We start from the raw sequence: 23512 nt of genomic DNA, 5'->3' as shown, positions 1-23512 counted from the left end.
TCCTCTCTCATCTTTATTTCTGTGGCCTCCTGGAAATCCTCTCTTCTGGGTAGATTATAAGGATGTCTCATGGGGTTGGGGGAACACTTGCATAGAATGAAAGAGACCCTGGGTTCCATCCCAAAGATGGGGTTGGAGGGGGGGTGGCAAGAGAGTCACTTCAACAAGTGGTGTCTCAGTTGGTGGTCACTGGTTAGCAGAGGTTCAAGCCATCCTGTATCCTCTCCTCTATTTAGGGGTCTTCTCTCCTAGGAGAAAGGTTTCTATGGAGCGCATTCATATCTTGGCCTCGAATTGTGATCACGCTTAACTGTGACAGTAGAATTGGTCTGTAGCTCAACTGTCCAGTCTAGTGGCCTCTATGACTGGTGACAGTAGGAATGTGAATCCAATGTGCTTCCTTTTGAGACAAGGCTTCTCTCTGTAGCCCAGGCTGGCCTCAAATGCGTAAGGGCTGGGAATACAAGCGTGAGCCATGACTCCCAGTTTTTATCTTAATATAATCACCCAGGAATGAAAGACGACTGTTTTGAACAGTACGGCTTTGCCTAGTTCCCAACCTGGCTCTCCCTTTCCACTCAGAGAGAAGACGCTGCACGTGCCAGGCCGTGGAGGCCAGGTGAGACAGCAGTGGGCCTCAGTAGGGAGTAGAGTGGGGGAAGCCGTGGGCTAAGTCCTCCTTCAAGAATGCACAAGGGAGCTCTGTGGGAGAAGGCCAGCCCACAGGAACCCCACTCCACCCCAGTGGCCATCACAATGGAACTCAGGTCTGCGTCACAATGCCACTGGCAGTGGGAGGCTGGTCTCTTTGTCTGGAGACCTAGTTACGGGAACTTGAGCGTCAGAGGACCCTGTTTCCTGGGGAATGGAAAGGAGCCCAGCAGCAGAACAGCCTCAAAATGGAGAACTGTAAGAAGAACGAGTGTGAGGCTGGGCAATCCTACTCAGTCCCTGGACCTAGCGACTGTAGGGCCCAGGTGACCGCCTGCAGGGAGCAGGGCAGGGAGCAGGCATTCTCCGTGAACAGTGAACAGCTGCTGGTCTTCTTCCTGGCTATCTGGTTCTTCTATTTCTTCTACCTCCAGGACTAATTCTGACAGAGCCTCCTTTCCAGCAGCTCAGGGAGTGGCTGAGGGTCAGAGCCTTGGCCCCATCAGGCAGCTGACCAGGCCTCACCTGTTAACTTAGGGAAGGAAGACCCAGAACCTGAAGCTACTGTGGACCTCTAGCCTCAAGCCACCCGGCTTCTGTTCTCAGAAGACCCCAGTGCCACGTGTCTTAGGCCTTGTGCCTTTATTGAGTATATGACCTTATTAACAGGCAAAGGACATGTCATCTCTGGAAGGCTGCCAGGTGGAGGCAACGTTGTAGCTGCATCTTCTTTGTCAATGGTGTTGAGCAAGATTAACACCAGTTTTGTGTCTGGCCCCAGGCCCAGTCTCTGAGAAATAAAATGTCCATGGGGCCAAATATATTTTTATTTCAGTGTCTTTGAGACAAGTTGTTTGCTATGTAGCTCAGGCTGACCTTGAACTCACAGCTGTCCTTCAGATATTTGTATTTACAAACTTACACCACACCCAGCTTTCGTTCATGTATTCTAGGGCAGATTATAATGTTTCTGGTAGTGGATGAAGAAAAGGAGCACTTCCATGGGGGATGGGGGCAGGGTCAGATTAAGAGAAAATTTAATCACATTTACAGTGTGTGAGTGGCTCCCCACCCCTACACCCCCCCCCCCCGCCCTGGACTCAGGGTATCTCTAGCCTACCCCAGGGACTCCCAGACCTAGTTTTCCAGTAGAGTAGGCCAGGTACCTCTGGTAGAGCTACAGAGAAGCAGCAGCGTGGGGGCTCTGGGGGTGGGGGGGGGGCAGGGATGGCTCCCGGTACTCACATAGAGGTGTAAAGGCTGAGTGGGAAGTGGGCCACTCCAGAGACCATGATAGGTTATGGGGAGGTGTGGACCCCCAAACCAAGCCCTCTGTAGTTGCATGGCCAAGAACACAATACCCAGAAGGGAGGCTCAGGCATAGAGTGGGATATGCAGGAGCCACCAGGAGTGCAGGGTGGCCTGTCCATGCAGACCCTAGTGTTTCATACGAAGGCTGAAGCCCAACAGGCACTGGTATGTATAGGAGGAAGGAGGTGACATTCCCCTACTGGCTACCTCTATGGACACATCCTAGGAACTCTGAAAGCAGATTCCCTAAATCTTGGGATTGAGCCCTGAGCAACCAGAGGAGACGACAAGTGGCTCAAGGGGCTGGGATTCATCTCACAGACAGAGCGGGACGCTGGAAGGGGGTGGGCCTGTGAGGTCCTTCACAGGTGGTCGTCTACTGGCTGCAAGCTCGACAGGGCCAACAGAGCTATAGGCAATTTCTTTGGGACTCCATAAGGTTTAATTTTGAAAGGAAAACAAATGTAGCCTAGGGATGCAAGGAGGTGGTTCAGAGGGTAAAGGAGACGCCACACCGCTGAAGACCTGAGGTTCTGGGAGTCACATAGTTGGAAAGACTGAGCTGACCCCTGGAGCACTGATTTCCACAGACATACCAGGGCACACATGTGCCTACACACACACAGGGAATTTGTTAAAAATGCTTCCTATAAACAAGTTTTCTCCTGCAGTGGGCTACATACGGAAGAGGAACCCTCTCCCTCAGAGAGTGGCTCCAGGAGCAACTCTGGCTCCAGGCCTGAGAGGAGCTACTCGCTTTCCCCTGGCACCGACACCCACGCTGGATAGATCTGAACCCCTGCCTACCCGGTGCAAGAAATTGCATATGGCTGTCCTGTTCTGTGTGCCACGAGGAATCCTCATTGAACGTCAACTGTCACTTTATTAAGGCTGCCAGTGTCTGCAGGGGTGGGGGTACACATGGATAACTCATGTGCTTAACAGCCCCTACCATGGTCCACTTCTGAGTGACCCTGAGGCAGAGAAAGCTGTGTGAGGCCCCACGTCACAGTCTGTTGAGCCCCACCCCCACAAAGCTCCACTACAAGGCTGTATGCAGATAACATGGGGGCATCAGGGGATGCTCCTGAACAGTTGGGGCTGGCTCGGGTTGGGGAGTGGCAAGGTGGGGCAGGAAGAATAGTGATGTCTTCCCAGCCCAGCCCTATGGCTTTATTATCCTGTTGTTGCCTAAGCAGGAGTGGGATGTCCCTACCCAGTCCCCATAACACACCATGAGGTATTCCAGCCCAGGAGAGAACAGAGGCACTGGGATTCTGTTCTTGCTTCCTCCACCTTCAGGTCTCCCCCAAAATGGGGCTTCTCCAGTTGAGGATCGTCTCTCAAAAATGGACCCGCAGCACATCCTGGCTGGTGACTGGCTGCTGGCAGGCTGTGCAGATCATGGGCTGGGAACGTTGCTTCTCACTCAGGCAGGGTCGGCACAGAAGGTGGCCACAGGGCAGCTGGTACACAGGCTCACTTGTGGAGTAGGAAGAAAATGCTCGTTTGCAGGAGGCACATTCTGGGCCAGAAACACTCCTTGGGTGCTCTAGTGAATGAGGAAAGTGAGGCAGGGTTAGGTGAAGTTGTTCCTCAGTGCATGCTTTGCTCCTGGAAGCTGGAACAAAGCACGCCTCCCATCTACCTGCCATCTTTATCTTGGTGCTGCGTATGAATGTTTAACAACTGGTTTCTGAATGCAGTGTACAAAAGGACCAGGCCTGTCCCCTGGTCTCCCAAACAAAGTGCCAAAGCTAGCACAAGGTACAAGCTTACCCTGCCAAGAGAAGCTGTCAGGTAAGCAAAAAGCAGAATGTGGGCCAGCTACCAGGACAGTCAGAGCCATCGGGGTGCAGGGATCACCAGAGGGGCAGCTTCAATCTCTTAGTGGCTGTCTCTAACCCCTCGATCCCTCGAACTGCTCTGGCCTTGAGCAGGCACCCCCACTACAGGATTCCCCTGAGGTCTCTAAGTGAGGGCAGCTCCTGTGGCTCTTCCTTCCTAGTGAGTTTAGTTTGAAAAAGCTGTTCTTTCTCCTCAACTCTAGGAAATACAGAGGCCAGCCTGGCCTGTTTTCAAAGCTCACTCTTCAGTGACTTGGGAGGCCCCAAGTTACATCACTTTGCAAAAATTCCTTGTTTTTGTCTTTTTTCCAAGTTGGTCCTGAGCTTGGGATCCTCCTGCCTCAGCCCCTGTGGGCTTAGACTACAGCTGCAAGCTACTATTCCTGGCTTGGAAATTCTTAACTCCAGTCTTGCTTTCTTTAAAAAATATTTGGTTTTATGTGTATGAGTGTTTTGTCTGCATATATGCCATTGTACTATGTGTGTGTCTGGTGCCCACAGAAGGCAGGAGGGGTATCAGATCTCCTGGAACCGGATGTACAGATGGTTGTGAGCCATCATTCAGATGTTGGGAATTGAATCCAGGTTCTCTGTAAGAACAAGTACTCTTAACTACTGAACCACCTCTCCAGCCCACTCTGATCTCTTAAATCTTTGTGAGTCCTTGTATATGTATGCCTTGGCTGGGGTGTGGAAGTCAAAGGACAACCTCAGTTATTGGTCCTGCCCTTCAGACTTGACACAGGGTCTCCTGTCTGCCCCTGCATACATCAGGCTACAAGTCAGTCTACAAGTCTCCAAGGATTCTCTGGGAATGGAGGGGGGTAGGCTGAAGTAGGAGGATTGCCTTTAAGTTCAAGGACTACATAGCAAATAACATACCATCCAGAACTACATAGTAAGATAGGGCATATCTATCATCCTAGCACATGGGAGGCTGAGGCAGAAGAAACACTGCAAATCTGAAGCCAACCTAGGGTCCATAGTGAGACCCTGTGATGGTTTGAATATGCTTGGCCCAGGGAGTGGCACTATTAGGAAGTGTGCCTGTGTGTCACTGTGGATGTGGGCTTTAAGACCCTCATCCTAGGGCTGGAGAGATGGTTCAGTGGTTAAGAGCACCATCTGTTCTTCCAGAGGTCCTGAGTTCAATTCCCAGTAACCACATGGTGGCTCACAACCATCTGTAATGAGATCTGACGCTCTCTTCTGGTGTGTCTGAAGACAGTTACAGTGTAGTCACATACATAAATAAATCTTTAAAAAAAAAAAAACATTAAAATCCTAACTAAGTAAAACTCTATCTCAAAAAAAAAAAAAAAGGCTGATTAAAAAAAAAAATGAGTTCTCATGGTACCGAAGACCTCAGAAGCATTCAGCATAGAGACTGCACGGGGGGAGCAGGGTCATCTGTAAATAGAAGGGTCTCCATCAGTGCTAGGACTGCAGGAATAGACCTGTTTCTGTCTATCTGTCTGTCTCTCTCTCTTTGAGACTGAGCGTAAGTATTTCAGGCTAATTTTAACGCCTGTACCAAGTGCTGGGCCTACAGACACAAAGTATCAAGTCTAGGTTAAGTGCTGGGACACTGGCTTAGGGTTTTGTACACGGTGGGCAAGCACTCTATCATCTGAAGTACTTCCCCTGTCCTAACACATACCTCGCACAGCACAGAAGTATACATGGTCTGAGCAGTGGTGGTGTGTGCCTTTAATCCTAGCACTTGGGAAGTAGAAGCAAGGTGATCTTTGTGAGTTTGAGGCCAGCCTGGTCTCCAGAGATAGGCCAAGCACAGCTAAAGCTACACAGAAATACACAAAGGGCTCCAACTGCCTTTAGCACCAACAGGAAACCCCATTAATAGCTCTCAGAGATCTAAAGCCTTGAACAACTTCCGAGACAGAAAACAAAGATCATTAAAGCAAAATAAATACATACATACATACATACATACATACATATGCAGAAATGCTGGTATGATCAAGAGGAAAGAAGATACGGGACAGCGGGCTCTGACTAATGCCATGTGAATTATGTGGAACCCTGTGATCTATAATTGTAAAAGACTCTGACTCCATAAGGACACCGAGGCCGTGGACCATGGGGATGGTGGGCAAAGCAGCTATGGAGTTAGCAAAGAGCTAACAGGAGCACAACACGGGCTGGGGGAAGGCTGCAGAGCTGCCACCAGGGTGTCTTTCAGAATCACAGCAAAGAAAAGTGCAAAAGAGAATGAAGAGATGGCTCAGCCTGACATCCTGAGTTCCAGCCCTGGAGTCCACAGTGGGGGGAGAGCCAACTTCTTAAAGTTGTCTTTTGACCTCCACATGTGTGCAAAAAGGACCTGATAATGTTGTCAGAGAGAGGACACTGAAGGACAAACTGACTACTCCCATGTTGAAGGTTTGACAAGTAGCTACAAGGCTCTTTATCAACATGGGCTGAGGGAGTGCTGGGGAGGAGAGCTTTGGAAGGCAGGCAGCACAGTTCGGAGTTAGAGTAGGTGCTGGAGATGTCAATGACAGGGGTCCCAGCAGCTGTCAGGGAGGAGAAGCAGGAGAAGCAGGAGCTGAAAGGGCAGTATTAGATGAGGGCTCTCAATGGGAGACAGTCTCACAATGGAAAGTGAAAAGAAATGGCTAAAGGCAGGAAAGGCTGGCCAATCACATCCCTGGATGCTAGTGGACAAGCAGCCACAAACCTCATTCCACTGGGCACTTTGAGAGACATGTTTTTGGATATAGGAAGAAATAATCAGAGTGGCAGTAGTGAAATGGAGATCCAGATGACAACAGGAGGAACAGCCTTTGCATCATCAGGGGGAGTCAAGGGCCTGCCCATCAGCCTCACCAGGCTCCACCGTGTCCTCTGTTTAAAAAGGGTGTGGAGAGGGACATACAACTGGAGAGATGATGGCTTAGTGATTAAAGATCACTGGCTGTTCTAGCAAAGGACCTAGGTTTGGTTCCCAACACCAACATGGTAACTCACAAGTACTTGTAACTCCAGTTTCAGGATACCTGACCTTTCTTTAGAACTCTACTAGGCACGGACATGGTACACAGACATACACACAGCTAAAACATTCATACACATAAAATAAAACAAATGAAAACAGAGGAAAAGAAACCCAGTAAGTTCCTCACTTTGTATCTGACATAGAGTATAATCCGAGGTTATTTTGGGGGAAGGGGAAGGGTGTGTCTCAGTAATTACTGCTGTGCTTTTCTATACAATGATAAAAATATTCCCAAGGAAGGCAGAAGATGAAATCTGAGACTGCAACCTTTCTTCACATGTACATAAAATACCAGATATCAGATGGGAGGAAGGTCAGGAAACAGAAAAGGAGCATCCGTGTCCCAGGAGAGGACTATGCCATCCACTGTAGCCTGGTGTGGTGAGCCTCAGCTGTAACCCCAGCACTTGGGAACTAGAAAATTTAAGGTCAGCAAAGATCCCATGTCAAGATAATCAAAACAAAAACCTATAGCAAAGGTAGCCAGGCTCTGGTGCACAGAATGACAGGGCTAACTAAAGGGCTTGCCCTTGATGAGTCCCAGGCAGCCCTTCATCTCCTTCTGGAGAAGACAAGAGAGAGTGGGGATTGCAGTAAGAGAGTGGGCTGTGCAGGCCTGAAGGACTAGGTCCAGCATTCAGCACAGGCAGACGCTAGAGCCCCTGAAGATTACCGGAGCTGGTGGCTGGCCTCCTGCAAGCACTGCTCCCTCTTGTGCCCAGCTGGAGCTGCCCCTTGGTGAGCCGAGCAGTGAAGGAAGGCATGGAGCCAAGGGTGGAAGTCAGGGCAATTTCCAGACTTTGCGACAGCTTCTGCTCATGGGACACTGGACCTGTTGAGAGATGCGCACACCATAATATCCAGGAAAACTCAGCAAAAGAGAAATTGCCACAAGCCCTTGGAGGCAGAAAATGACCCTTTCAAGTTCAGGCACTTAGTATAACGTCCTCAGAATGGTAATGGCACAACAAGGGAGTCATGTCCTGGGAGCCCTGACAACTCCTTCCCATCTTTGATTCCGGGAAACTCTGGGCTTCTCACGCAGCTCCTCAAAAGTGTTGTACAGGACAGAGCCATCTTGAGGCTTCAAGCAGGACTGCACCTACCTCCTTCCTTCCCTCATTTATTTTGTGGTTCTGGGGATATAGCTTGGAACTTGTGCCTTCTAGACAGTCAGTCTCTACCACTCGCTCAGCTGTCCCCAAAGGCCCTGTGTCACAGCTCACAAGGCCTCCCTGGTGGCCAAGGAAACGATGAAACAAGCAGATACCAGCTCTGGACGGCCCATCGTACTCTACCCTCTGCCTCAGCTGACTTCCCTCCTGTTTTCCTCTTGGTTTATTGAGATAAGGTTATCACTATGTAGCTCAAGATGGCCTCAAACTCATGTTAATTCTTCAGCCTCTACCTCTTAGATTCAAATGCTGGAATTACAGGCATTTGCTACCATACTTTTCTGATTTAAAATAAATAAATAAATGAAAAGGCTCAAGTGCTAGGGAACTGGCTGTGAGTAAAGTACTTTCAGGAAAAGCATGCAGACCTGAGTCCATTTCCCAGAATCTGTGCACAACCCCAGGTGCAGGAGAACACACCTGGAACCCTGGTGCTGAGGAGGTAGGAAAAGGCAGACACCTTGAGCTTGCTGGTCACGTAGTCCTGACAACCCAAGTTTAATCCCCAGAATCCATAGAGGAAGAGAATAACTAACACACTCAATAACAATGATAATAATACTAGTAATAATGAAATGTATGAAACCTTCTAAAAAGTGGAAAGTAATTAAGAAAAACGTGTAAGGGATCCACCTGGCAACCAGAAGGATGATGAGAGGAGGAGTGTGTGTTTGACTCACTCTGGTGGTACACGACTGTGATCCTAGTACTTGGGACGTAGAGGTAGGAGGATCAGGAGTTCAAAGGCATCCTAGTAATACAGAATTCCAGGCTAGCCTGGGTTGCCTAAGACCCTACCTCAAACAACAACAACAACAACAACAACAACAACAACAAAGTTATCTTTAAAACTCTTAGAGGGTAGCAGCAGTGCTGCACATCTTAATCCAGCACACAGGAGGCAGGTGGATCTCCAAGTCTGAAGCAAGCCCAGTCAACAGAACAAGTTCTAGGACAGCCAGAGTTACAAACAGAAACCCTGCCTCAAAGCCAAAACCAACCAACCAACCAACCAAACAAACAAACAAACAAAAGTCTTGTCTTGTCAGTCTTAAAAAGTTACATGGTTTGCCAGACATTTCCAAAGCAGGCCAAGGCTGCTCTGTTCAGGTGGTGGCTGGGATGCAATCCCAGGAATCCCTGTGACATCAGCAGGAGGAGGCAGGAAGACACGCCGCTGACATCTCATACTCAGCAACAGTACAACTCACTCTCACATTTACCAACCATGTTCTCTTCCTGAGAGGCAGGCCTCCGACCTCACACTTTTCCACTTTCTTGTGTGTTGCCTCATGGATAAGGGAGGCAAGGGGAACCACAATGCACTTCCTCCCATCTCCTCTGGGAAGACAAGACATAGCACCCCAAAGGCATCCAAACACATGACATATAGAAGGTTCCAAAAAAGAAGACATGGTCTGCTTTAAGGAATCTATTGCTTCTCCTCCCAGCAGGTCTGAATGGAGGATTCAAGGCAGGAAAAAGCATTGCTCTTTCCAGAAAACACAAAGCAGGCAAGTTTACCAATAAGACAATTGATCACAAAACACAGTGACAGAACTCAGGAACAGTCAGGTATGGGGGGGTCTTGACAGGAGACTCAACACAGTTCAACATTAGTCAGAACTACATAGTAAGCTTTAGCCTGGGCTACAAAGTGAAGCCTTCTTTCTAAACAAACAAATAAAATTGAAAGAAAAAAAGATATCTCAGAATAATAAGAGAACACACAAAATCCTTTGGGGCTTCCAGGTTATCTATGGGCCAAAGACAAAACTGAGATGCCTTAGGGCTGAAGAGAAGGCTCAAAGGTTTAGAGCACTGGCTGTTCTTCCAGAGGTCCTGGATTCACTTCCCAGCACCCACATGGCAGCTCACAAGTATATATAATGGGACCTGATGCCCTCTTCTGATGTGTAGGTGTGCAAGACAAAACTCTCATAAAATACATAAATGAATAAATCTTAAAAAACAAAAACCAAAAAACTGAGACTCCCTACAAAAATGAGAAGGAAGAGGCATGGTCCCCAGCCTCCTAAATCTAACCTAGTAAAGCATAAGGTCAAGGACCGTGGCATCATGTCAGCAGGAAGGGCAGGGATGACGGCCCTGACCACAAAAGAGTGAGTTACCTGCTGAACAGTCCATGTCTGTCAGGCCCAGCTCATTGGCGGCTTTCATCTTCTTGGCAGTCGGCTCTGAGGTAGCGGGTGAGAGTAAAGGGCTTGTGGCAAAGGAAGATGCATCCATGCCAAGGCTGTAGTGTGAGCTGTGCTCAGCCGGCTCCGTCTTCCTTTTCCTTGAGGGCAGGGTAATGACAGAAGGGACCATTGCTGATGGAGTCTGTGCTCTCCCAAGCAGGTGGCAGCCTGAAATAGAGTGCTGGAGTAGGAAACGGTCGATCCGGGCCTTCAGGGCAGGATGAGGTAGGGGCTGGGACTGTGGAGTAAAGGCTAGCCCTGTGAAAGGGTCACTGGGCACCCGGCCCCAGGCAGCTTCACTGAGGTTACACTTCTCCAGAGTGCTCTGGTCAATGACCTTGCCTGAAGGCAGCAGCATGGGGCATGGCATGATCTCCAGGGTGATAGGATCCAGGAACTCCTCTGGCACATCACGAACCACCTCAGACATGTCCTGTAAGGTACAGGGAGACTGCTGGCCCTCAGATTGACCCCCAGGGTCATAGTCACTCTCCATGGGCAAGGCTGGAGTGTGCAGACCCAAGTCCTGAGGCAGGCTTTCTGAGGTTGTCAACAAGACACTATTTATCACCTCCTGAGAGCAGGTCCTGGCTGGCTGACCCCACACCTCTAAACGCTTGATGCAAGGGATGCCACTCCCTGTCACATGGGTGATGCCGATCTTGAGGTGGGCCACATGGCTAAGAGAAAGAGCCCCTTTATTCCAGAGTTCCTGGGCTACAACAGCAGGAGAGAGGAGTGTGACTTCCATTGGGCTAAAAGGTGGTCTAGCCTTGAAGCCCCTGTGGTTGAACACCACATGGTTCTGGTTTTTCAGTAAGACTTTGCCTACCAAGGTGAAGGCCTCCTTGTCTGGGACAGATGTGTCCATTGGCCCTGTAGTCCAGCAGTCCTGTGCATCCTGAGAGGCTCTGCTAGATAAAGCAGATGTATATAATTCCAGGCCAGTGACACTCTGACATCCCCCAGCTGTGAGATCTATGTTAACCCTACAGATTTCCACATTAAAGGGAAAGGAAACTGTCACATAGACTGGAGGTCTAATGAAATACTCTGTTCTAAAGCCATGGCTTCTCTTTATGAGGTCTTCAGAGATGAGATTTTCTACTTCATAACCATCAGCTGACACCTAGGTGTAATGACAAACAGGAGACACACTGATCCAAATGAAGACAACTGGATTTCAAAACTTGTCACTTACAAAAATACTTTTTTAATATTTATTTTATGTATATTGGTATTTCCCCTGCTTGAAAGTTTGTGCACTACATGCATGCAGTACCAATAGAGGCCAGAAAAGGGCATCAGATGCCCTGAAACTGAAATCTCAGACGGTTGTTTGTCTCCATGTGGGTACGAAAGATTGCATCTGGGTCCTCTAGAAGAACGGTCAGCACTCTTAACTACTGAGCCATCTGTTCAGCCCTGCAAAACTTGATTTAAAAAACAAAACAAAACTTTAAATTCTTAATTTTTAAATTTTATTTGTTAAACTGGATTATCTCAAGTTTTTGGAGGCATTCATTATCATGTCAAAGACTGAAGGGAAATATCCCCAAGCATGAGTCATTATAAAAAATTAAAAAGCAAGGCATCATGGCGCATCATATCCCAGAACTTGATAAAGCAGAAGGACCAGAAATTCAAGATCTTTTTCTTTTCTTTACCTTCTTTCTTTTTTTAATTTTTTTTAAATTTTATTTTTGGTTTTTGAGACAAGGTGTTTCTGTGTAGTCCTGGCTGTCCTGGAACTCATTATGTAGCCTGGGCTGGCCAGAAAAACTCAAGAGATCTGCCTGCCTCTGCCTCCCTAGTGCTGGGATTATGAGATTAAAGGCATAAAACCCAGTACGAAGCTCAAAATCATCTCATGTTACATAGCAAATCAGAGAGCAGCCAAAGTTACATGAAATCCTTGACTCAAACAAGCAAAAACAAACCAAAAATTACAGTACATGATCCTGTGTGATGGGTCACGCCTTTAAGTCTCCACATCGGGGAGAGTGAGGAAGGCCCAGTTCAAAGTCATCCTGGTTACACAGTGATCTACAGGTCAGCCTGGGCTCTGCAGATCAGCATTGAGACTCTGTCATAAACAAAACCAAAAACCAAAAACCAGGTCTGGAGGACTGTCTAGTGGTTAAGAGCACTCACTGTTCTTTCAGAGAGGGCCCAGGTTCAGTCCCCAGCACCTGGGCTGGCCTTGAATTCACAGAGATTCTCCTGCCTCTCCACCTCCCTCCTGCTAAGATTAAAGGTATACACCACAACACCTGGAGAAAGCAAATGAATCTTAAAAACAAAACAAAAACAAACCAACAACAAAACAACAAAAACCAACAGGAAAGGGGAAGGGGAGGCGGGAGAGGGAGGAAGCATGCTCCTGAGTGATTCGTTCTGCTGTGCAATGACTGGGCAGGCACAGGTGACATTGCTTGGCTGAGAGGAAAGGGCAAAAGGGCACAGCTAAATGGACTTCAGAACCGAGTGACAGAGTGACAGTGCTCTGTGATTCTTGGGAACTGTCCAATACTTATCCAAAAGCTGCCTGGTGGGATCTAACCCAGGAAATGGGGAAAATCTAAAAAACATATTATATGTGTATGCATTTGTTTGGCTTACCTTGTTGCAGTGAATTCTTGGTCTGAACTGTGGGAGGCAAAGATTTATTACCATCTTTGTGGATGAAAGGATAGCTTCCAAGCATCAGAAACAGCCTTTTTTAAAAAAGTGAAACTTAATATTAGCCAGACATATTAAAATTCAGTTTTAAACTTTCAGGAATTAAATCTAAGAGAGGAACAAATAGGCAGATGCAGAACTTCTGGTACATTCTTCCGGTCTATACCATCTCTCCCTGTCCTACTGATGCTGGGAAAATTACTCACTAAAAAGTTAAGAAGGCAAAATTTTTAACAAACAAACAAAAAACCCAAAACTCATTTTTTAAAATGTGTGTGTGTGTGCCCGTGTGCACACACCCGTGTGCGCACGCTTGCCTGAGTGTATGTTTGTGCACCAGACGGGTGTGCAAGAATCCAAAAAGGTCAGGAGAAGCTTCAGGTATCCTGGGATTGGAGTCATAGAAGGTTGCCAGCCACCATGTAAGTACTGAGAACTAAATCCAGGTGCCTTTAACTGCTGAGCCATGTCTCCAGACTTGAGAAGGTCAATTTCTAAAATAAGTTCTACAGGTTGGCAAAGGCTGCCAGGCTTCTAGCTGATGGCAAAACCATTCTACAGTGTTTGCCCACAGGAAAGAGACAGTATACAAGCAACAGAGCACAATAAAATAAGTGTGGGGTGCTGTCTGAGTGGACAGGGTCAGAGAACAATCACAGCAGTGCTAGGTACTCTTAACCCTGTCAGTGTAGCTGTTTCCTTCTTAAACAAAACACCTGGAAGAGTCAAAAGTATTTCTGAGAAGGCTAGCTGTGATATTTTTCTTGGTTTATAGAATCTATGCAGCGACTGAGAGTATTATCATGGCACCCTCATTGCATGAAATCCTTATGAGCATGGCATATATGACCGTTTCTGTAAGTATACCCGACTCCCCTTTTCTAACTTTATTGGTTATTGTTGTGTATGCATGCATATGATGTGTGTGTGAGGGGCATGTGAAGGTTGGAGGACAATTCAAGACAGCCGTTTTCTCCTTTTACCTTTACAGGGTTCTAGGCATTTAACTTAGGTCACTAGATTCTGTCTTTTAAAGAACTATTGTAAAATTACATTTATTTATTTACTGTGTGTGTACATGCATGGCTCACATATGCCACAGTATGGGAGGGAAAGACAGGAAAACTTGGCAGGAGCTGGTTCTCTCATTCTACTATGGGAATCCTAAGGGGAGACTTCAGGTTATCAGGCTTTGATGACAAGTGCCACCTCGTCTATCCTAGGGTGGCTTCTAAGAGAAGGTTCAGAAGTTAAAAGCACTGGTTGTTCTTCCAGAAGACCTGGGTTCCATTTCTGGTACCCACATGATGGCTTACAATCAGCTGCAACTCAGTCCATTCAATCTGATGCCTTCTTCTGGCCTCTTCGGGCACCAAGCATGCACGTGGTACGAAGCCATACCATGCAGGCAAGAAAACCATACACATACAATTTAAAGCTAGTGTATGTTACAGAAATGTGGAAGCCTTTTTTTGTTTGTTTTATGTTTTGAGACAAGGTATCTCTACTTTCCAAGAGGTACTTGCCACTGCACTCTGCGATAATGAAGATTAAATCAAGGATCTCCTACATGTTGGGCAAGCACTCTACCAAATGAGCTACATCCCCAGCCCCTGAACCATGGGACTCTTGGTTACCCTTTCCAACCTACATTAGATTGAGTCTCAAGGGAAACCTTAATGGGCCCTGCCCATTGTCACTGCCTTTTTAGATCTGTGTAAGAGCCTTCTAGTCAAAAGTCTCACTCAGCTCATAAAGCTGCTCTAACTTGATCAATGGTGGCCAACTCAGTGAGTGAGTACATTACTGACGCATAGGCACCTAGGACAGCCAGACAGAGACTACCTTTCTCCAAGCACTTACTGAGTTGGAAGGAATACATAGAGACTTTTCAGTTCATCTGCATTAAACTATGTTCATTGACAGCCTCAGTGTCATCTTTTGCCTTTGATATGGCATCTTTAGGGACTGCAGCAGATCATATCCCATATCCAACAGCTTTCTCAGAAGTTTAGATAGGATCCTCACCTGTAGCAAAAACAAGTGGAATACATTAATACAATTTTAGGGCTGTGGGTATAACTCAGTGGCAGAGCATTTATTTGCCTAGCTAGCATGCATGAGGCTCTGGGTTCAATCCAAAGCACCACAAATAACTTTAAAAAATACAAAATAAGGCTGGAAATATAGTTCAGTAGTAGAGAGATTGACTAGTATTTGTAAAACTCTAGATTCAATTCCTAGAACTACAAAATTTAGAAAATATAATTTAGTTGCTATATATAGTGGTTTGAATGAGAATGGCTCCCAAAGGCTCATTCATTGAATGGTTGGTCCCCAGTTATTGGAACTGTTTAAGAAAGATTAAGAGGTGTGGCCTTGGAAACAGTGTTACTGTAGCAGGTTTCAAAAGCTAGGCCCAGTCTATCTGTCTCTACTTCTCTAACTGTAACTTGAACATCAGATATGAGCTCTCAGCTCCTTCCCCAGCACCATGCCTGCCTGCCACCATGATCCCTGCCATGATGACCATAGATGAAGCCCACCCCCGAAACAAACCAGTGACTAGGACACTTCATTAGTGTGTGTCTTGTTGCTGGAGAAAAGAGTTTATTTGACCTAACTTCCACATTACAGTCCATCACTGTGAGAAATCAGGGCAGAAACTAAGCAGCAACCTGGAGGCAGGAACCAAAGCAGAGACCATGGCATAATGCAGCTTCCTAGCTTTCTCTTTATGGCTTACTCTGCTTACAGTTTTTATATTTTCTAAGACCACCTGCCCAGGGCTGGTATTGCTCACCGTGGGCTATATACCCTCCCACATAATTATCAGCCAAGAAAATGACCCACAGACTTGCCTACCAGCCAACCTGGCTGGCTTTTTTGTTTTTGTTTGAAACAAGGTCTCTCTATGAAGCTCTGGCTGTTCTGGAACTCACTGTGTAGACTGGGCTAGTCTAGAACTCACAGAGATCCACCTGCCTTTGCCTCCTCAGTGCTGGGATTAAAGCTGTGCACTACCACAGCTGGCTAGAGATTGTTTTTGTTTTGCCTATATGTATAATTATGTATGTATGTATGTATGCATGCATAACTATGTACCACAAACATGTCTGGTGCCTATGAAAGCCAAAAGACATGTCAAAACCCCTGAGACTGGAGTTATAGATGGTTACAACCTGCCATATGGTGAGTTCTCTGGAAGAGCAGTGGGTACTCCTATCTGAGCCATTTCTCCAGCCCCCAATTTTTTTCCAAGTAAGGGTCTCCTCTCTTTCAGATTATTCTAGCTTGTGTGAAGTTGACCAAAAATTAACCAGCACAGTAGGACACAAGGTGGTACAACACATTAGCTAACAACCACAACTTTTCTAAGATGAATCTTTCTCAAGCTGACTCTCTGGACAGTGTCCTGGCCTATCTAGCCACTGTCATGACCATGCTCCTTGCCACACAGTACATATGAATGTATCTAACTGTTCTGTAGAAATCAGTTTGTAAGGTGGGAGGCAGTTTTCTTAAGTTGTTAAAATGATCATACTCTACTCTACCTGGTATGTTCTTTTTGAGACCAATGAGAAATTTTTCCTTTGTTCTCAATATTAAAATAAGTGTTTCTCCTAAGCAACTTGATGTCATTAAGGTACAATCAGAATCTTCTCCTTCAGCTGCTGTATAGCAGGAATAAATCACATGTGGTAGGTAGTGGCTCAGGCCTTTAATCTGAGAACTAAAGGCAGACTCAGGCAGATCTCTGAGTTCCAAGATAGCAAGGGCTATGTAGAGAGATCATGCCTCAAAAAACAGAAAGAAAAGACAGAAAGACAGAAAGACAGACAGAAAAAAAGAAAGAAAGAAAGAAAGAAAGAAAGAAAGAAAGAAAGAAAGAAAGAAAGGAAGGAAGGAAGGAAGGAAGGAAGGAAGGAAGAAGAAAGAAAGGAAAGAGACAAGAAAAAAAGAGCAAGCAGTAATAAAATCTGTAGTCTAGCACTTAAATTTATCTTTGTCGAAAATATTTATGTCATAAAGTTGCTGTGAAATCATTTTCAAATAGGATGGGTAAAGCATAGTTCAATAGTAAATCATCTCCTACTCTCGTAGTCGGCCACAAGATGCAGTGAAGGTATACCTGACTCCTGATCCTCCTGACTCCTCTTTCCCCATGCTGGGATTATACACGGTGCTGCCACAGCAGTCCTGAGATGCACATGTTGAGTAGATTTCTGTCTTCTTTTCCCTTAGTCTTATTTCAGTTTATATTTTAAAATGGAATCTATATGTTTTTAAAGATTTCAATTAATAATAAATTAGATTTTCTTACTACATTAATTTTTGTTGTTATTTAAAGCAGGCTGGCAAAAACCCTAGGCTAGCCTTGAACTTACTACATAGCCAAGGCTAGCCTTGAATTCCTGATCCTTCAGTCTCCACCTCCCTAGTGTGGAGTTAAAGGCATGTACCATCATGCTGACTTCCATGAGTTTTTGAGCCAGTTATCCTACAAACAGTTAAATGCACACTTCAAGGCCTTTATATGCAATGTTTGTTTATTTTTGGATTTTTTTTTTTTTTTGGTGGTGTTAGCTGAACTTCACGCATATCAGGCAATATACTACTGACTTTAGACTTGAACTCATTGATTTTAATAGATGTTGGGCTAGCTTTCTTGGATTTTACATCAGTAATAGTAAGTCTTCTGAAATGATAATTCCTATTGTCTCTTGTTTTACTGTATTAGCTAGAACTTTCAGAATTCTGTAACAGACCATCTATCCTTATTTATTCTCATCAGAAAATCCCTCTTTGGAAGAAATGGAAAAAAAAAAGGAAAAAATGATGCTCAGTGGACAAAGGCAGTTCTAGGATAGTCAGGATTACATAGTAAGACTCTGTCTTAAACAAACGGGGTGCGGTGGCTAGAAAGATGATGGCTCAGTGGTTAAAAACACTGATTCTTTCTTTTAGAGAATCGTGATTTGATTCCCAGCAGCCATACCAAGTGGCTCAAAACCATCTGTAATTTCAGTTCCAAGGTATCCAATGCCTCAGGCACCAGGCATACATGTGGTTCATACTCACACTATGTGCTAACACTGATACACATAAAAATAAAAAAAAAAAAATCTTTAAGGAGAAGGGGCTAAAGCACTGGCTTAGCAGTTTAGAGATTTTTTTTTTTTTGGTTTTTCGAGACAGGGTTTCTGTGTAGCCCTGGCTGTCCTGGAACTCACTCTGTAGAACAGGCTGGCCTCGAACTCAGAAATCCACCTGCCTCTGCCTCCCAAGTGCTGGGACTAAAGGCATGTGCCACCACCACCCAGCGAGAATTTATTGCTCTTGCAAAGGACCTGGGTTTGATTTCCAAGCACACACACATGGTGTTCACAACCATCCTTAATTCCAGTTCCAGGGCACCCAACACCTTCTTCTGACCTCTACAAGCATCAAACACACATGTGATTCACATACATATATGCAGGCAACATATGTGCATAAAATAAATCAATCTAAAAATAACAAAAACCAAAAACCAAAACAAGACCCAAGAACACCACTTACTGAGTCATAACCAGTGTGCTGCACTGGTTTAAACAAGGTCTCCCTCTATATAGCCCAGGTAGGCCTCAATTTTATGGCTATCCTCCTTCCTCAGCCTCCTCAGTGCTAGGATTACAAGTGCAATCCACCACACCAAGCATTTCTTTTTAATTAAATAGTTTAAAAATGAAATACCAGAAATGTACCACATACAAGGGTGAACACTGTTTTGTGAAACTTGTTTCAGATATGATTATGTGTGTGCACATGTGTGTGTAAATATACAGACTTGGGCTAGGGAATGGAGCTCAGTCGGTAGAGTGCTTGCCTCCCATGTATGAAGCCCTGGGTCTGATTACCAGCACTGCCATAAACTGAGCATGGTGGTACAGGCCTATAATCCTAGCACTGGAGAGACAAACGGGAGGATCAAGAGTCAAACATCCTATTTGTCTGCACAAGGAGTTTGAGGTCTTATGGTTACATAAGACCCTGTTTCAAGCCAACAAACACATAAGGCTGGTGAGGTGTCCCAGTGGGCAAAAGTACTTGCTATGTAAGTCTTATAACCTGAGTTTGATTCGGGGAATAGAAAGAGGGAGAACAGAATTGACTTCCAAAAGTTGTTCTCTGACCTCTATAAGTGTACTATGGTATGTGCATGCCCAAACTCACACATACACACCACATATATACTATATAGAGTATAGTAATAAATGAAATTTTAAACAAATTTAAAACTACACCATTCATTCATTCATTCATTCATTCATTCATTCATTCATGGTTTGTATGTGAAAGTGATTTCTTCCTAAGGGTTGTGGTAAATGGAACAATGGGCTGAGAAGTTGCTTAGTTGGTAAAGTGAGTTCAGCTCTCCAGCACACACATAAAAAGCCATGTGTGGCTGTGTGCACCTGTAACCCACCCTTGTGCTGAGGAAGCAGATAGGGAGGTCTTGGGACTTGCTGGCCAGCTGGTCTAACCAACTGGTGAGCTCCAGCTTCAGTGAGAGATGCTGTCTTGGAAAATAAAAGGGAGTGATTGAAGAAGACATATATGACCTTCTGGCCTCCACATACACCGACATGTGCATCCATTTACATGTGCACATGTAGACACAGACACACAAAGCACTGGGAATGTAACTCAGTTGTAAAGTGGGTAGCCTATCACTTACAAGGTTCTGTGTTCAATCTCCAGAACAAAAACAAACAATACCCTCCCACACATCCCCACACACTCACACACACACCAAAAGAACTCTTCAAATTCTCAAGCTGGTGGTGTAGCTCCATTTGGGGTATCCTTGCCTAGCATATACAAAGCCCTAGATTTGATCCCTTCCCCACATAAACCTGCAGTAGTGATGTACGCCTTTAATCCCATTACTCAAGAGGTAAAGTCAGGAATATTAGTACTTCAAAGTCAGCCTTGGCTAGAATTGTTCAAAGCTAGCCTAGACAACCTGTCTATATGTCAGCCTGTCTCAAAAAACAACAACAAACAAACAAAAACAAACAAACAAAAAAACCAACAAGAGTTTGAAAGCTACTGCTCATAGGAAAGTCCTAGAAGGCGTATAACAAAGAGGAAACATGGCATTAATGAGGTTGTGCATTAACTTCCTAGATGACAAAGGCAATTCTGAACCACTTAGAAGCAACTCACCCTTCAAAAGGCTCCTCTTTCTTCTGGCTGAAGAGTTCTCACACACTCTCTGTTCTACAGAAAGGGCTTGAAGACAGTAAAGATGCATGCTACGGTACAAACTACTCATAGAGAAAGCCTCAATTTTCAGGTTTTCCTTTGAATTTTTCTCCCTCTTGATTTTTTTTTTATTTCTTTTTTTTTTGTTTGTTTGTTTTTGTTTTTTGAGACAGGGTTTCTCTGTATAGTCCTGGATGTCCTGGAACTCACTCTGTGGACCAGGCTGGCCTCGAACTCAGAAATCCGCCTGCCTCTGCCTCCCAAGTGCTGGGATTAAAGGCGTGCGCCACCACCACCAGGCTCCTCTTGATTATTTTGAGGGAGGGATATTATTCAAAAGAGAAACAAGGAAAATGAACTATGTCCCATGTGTTACTGAGTACACTGAAAAAAACTCAAAGCTTCTAAGAAATTGGTTAGGTTTTTTTATTTTTTTATTTTATTTTATTTTATTTTATTTTGAGACAGGGTTTTATTCTGTAGCTCAGACCAGCCTGCTGGAACTATATAGCTGAGGGTGGCCTGGAACATAAGGCAATCCTTCTGGTTTCCAATTGCTAGTATTACAGGTATGATCTACTATGGTTACTATCGACTTTAAAATATTTATAGGCAGTCACACAACACACCAAAGCATGTATGGAGGTTGAAGGACAACTTGGGAAGCTGAAGCAGGACGATTTAGCATTCAAGGCCAAAATGGGTTACACAGTGAGGCTGCCTCAAAAAAAAAAAAAAAAAAAAAGTAGGGGTTGAAGATATAGGCTCAGTGTTGAACATCTGTCTCAAATCCACAGCCCTTGGGTTAGATGGCCAGCACCACAGAAATAAAAGCCTTCCACCTAGGCATGCACATGCAATTTGGAAAGTAATGGTGGGCACGCAGAAGTTACCCCTGACTACAGTGGATAGCTATGTTGAGCTACACTGACTGTAGTCCTCAGGTCTCAGAGGCAGCGTAAGAGAGGACAGAGCATCCACAGGCACACTCTGGGGACGGACAAATGTTTTCTTCTATGCTTAGGCTTGGGAAGGGAGGAGTCAAGAGGAATTATCTACTAGGTTCTGGTCTACCAAAGATTGAGGGATTTCCCAGAACATAATAGGACTTTGAATACCAAAGTGGACAAAGTCCTGCACAAATGGGAGGAATTATCTTCTCTAAAAGGTAGCTAACTATGTGCCCCAGAGCTTGAAGCAACCAAGCTGACATTTTGTTGTTGTTGAGATTCAAAATGTAGAGGCAGGGAGGTACAGAGAGCTACTCTGGAAGAGGAGAGGGTGACCATGACACCCTGAGCATTTGAGTACCCATTTGGGGCCTGTAAAGAAGTTGTCATAGCTGAGTTATACAATCTCTGAGTTTCACAAGAACGTAATGGAAAGTAATTCTGGAAGATACATATATTTTAAAGAGTGAGTTCAAACAGGTTACCAGAGAGGTGGGGATTACTTGTCAAATACTGGAAAAGCATTTAACCTTAAAGAGTAGGAGGAACTCCAATGCAGTGAGCAATTTTAGAAATTGGATACTTTAGCTTTTAAAAACACATAGTACTTCTCATAATCTCTAAATTGAGTTACCTGTCCATCCAAGAAAAAAATGTGTCTTGCAACACTTTTCAGAGCTAGCTAAAATGAAAGACAGCTATCCTAGCTATTTCCATATATATGGCCACTGGGACAAGAGGACTAAACACAAGTGTGGGTCTAAAAGACACCTGTAACTTGATGCTGTGTGCAGGCAAGTCACACACAGGCTTAGTGTGTCTGAGGTACTGCTCAAGGCATATGTGAACAGTTTTATCTGCACTGTGGTAGACCAAACCCAGCACCTCACACGTGAGGCAGACACTGTAACTGACTCATGTCCTTAGCCTTGCTTTTGTTCTTAGGAAAAAAAAAAAGAGTGAATGATTTTTTCCCCTTAAAACGATTAAGATTAATAATGTACGAAGTGCTTAGTAATGCTGTCTGAAAGTAGTGTGGGATCCTGACCTTGTCCCTTTTCTTCAGAGCCTTCTTTCGTAGGCTTTTCAGTTTCTCCTGGAATTCCAACTTAAATCTCTAACTACTGAACCCTAACTCAACACAAACTCATTGGGTTCCCTTCTGTGGCCCTAAACCCAAGATACTATCTCATTTTAACAGATTTACCAAATAGTGATTACTTAAATTGCTTCAGCTAAACAATGAATTGTTTTTTCAGATGTAAGACTGTCCTACTTGGCTACTTGTGATGGCACTGGCCTTTTAATTCCAGCACTCAGGAGACAGCAGAAGCGGATCTCTGTACCCAAGGCCAGCCTGGTCTACACAAAGAATTCCAAGATATGCAGGGCTACCTATACACAGACCCTGTCTCAAAAACAACAGAATAGTTACTGAGTATTCAATGAACTAACTATTGAGTATTCAATAAACTAGGAGCAAAAAGAAACTTCCTCAAATGATAGTGTGTAAGAAGACCCACATCTGGCATCATACTCAATGGCAAAAGGCAGGAGTATCCCCCATAAGATCAGAAGATAAGGATGTTGACTTCCATTACTTCTATCAAAACTTTATTAGAATTCTTGCCAGGGATGATTAGGTAAGAGAAATAAAGAAAGCCAAAGTTGAAGAGAGACATAAAATTCTATATACAAATACATGAGCTTATATATAGAAAATCCTAAAGAATTGACATCACAACTAAAACCTTTATGGGTCTCAGAGATGAATTAAACACAATGGCAGGTTTTGACAGATCACAATCAAAGACCAAAGGAGTAGTTTGAGTTGGCATGATCAGAAAAAGTCCACCACAGAAGTGACCTTTAACGAGAACAGGATGGTGATGAGAAGTAATTCCTTTTAAAATAAATTCTCACAAACACCATGTGTTTATCAATGATTTATGTTACTTACATGCACATCATCTCCTTATGTGGTTGGCTCTAACACAACCAAACTTGAATCAGGCAAATCACAAACTCACTGGACTTTGCAACCTAAGAGCAAACACATTTCCTTCTCATCTGAACTACTTGTCATATTTGGGAACCAGTGAGTGACCCAACCAGCACTTTAAATAGTATGTGAAAGAGTGCAGGTGCCTACAGAGGCCAGAAGATGGAGCTGGATTTACACACGGATACCTGAACTCTGGTCCTCTGGAAGAGCAGTACAGGTGGAGTTGTCTCTCTAGCCCTCCAAGGGGGCTTAGTGATTCTATACCATGTCTAGGGCTGTTTAGTTTGTTCTGGTTTTTAATTCATTAATTAACATTGGCTTTTTTATTGCTTTATTTAATTTTTTTTGGAACAGGGCCTTACTATGTAGCCCTAACTAGGCTCAAATTCACTATCTAGACCAAGCTGGCCTCCATCTGAT

General features: G+C 44.8%; 1 protein-coding gene across 4 annotated transcripts in view; it reads right to left on the bottom strand.

Moving 5' to 3' along the window:
* Positions 1-2825: 2825 nt before the first annotated feature.
* Ubox5 (U-box domain containing 5) overlaps positions 2826-23512 on the bottom strand; it is a 34739-nt gene continuing 14052 nt past the window's right edge. For 2 of the 4 annotated variants that reach the window (XM_028754452.1, XM_028754444.1), the window contains exons 2-6: positions 14750-14914; positions 12827-12921; positions 10136-11333; positions 7502-7660; positions 2826-3514 (exon numbers count right to left, since the gene is read on the bottom strand). In XM_028754452.1, the coding sequence (XP_028610285.1) occupies positions 3306-3514; positions 7502-7660; positions 10136-11333; positions 12827-12880 (1620 nt within the window). In that variant the 5' untranslated portion in view covers positions 12881-12921; positions 14750-14914 and the 3' untranslated portion in view covers positions 2826-3305. Of the gene's footprint in view, positions 3515-7501; positions 7661-10135; positions 11334-12826; positions 12922-14749; positions 14915-23512 lie in introns of those variants that run through there. The other 2 variants (XM_028754460.1, XM_028754468.1) reach the window with 2 other exon arrangements.

This window comes from Grammomys surdaster, unplaced genomic scaffold (genome assembly GCF_004785775.1).
Source record: "Grammomys surdaster isolate TR1022 unplaced genomic scaffold, NIH_TR_1.0 129, whole genome shotgun sequence".
NCBI lineage: Eukaryota > Metazoa > Chordata > Mammalia > Rodentia > Muridae > Grammomys > Grammomys surdaster.
Note: the sequence above shows the minus strand (reverse complement) of the source record. Positions and strands in the feature narration are given on the sequence as shown.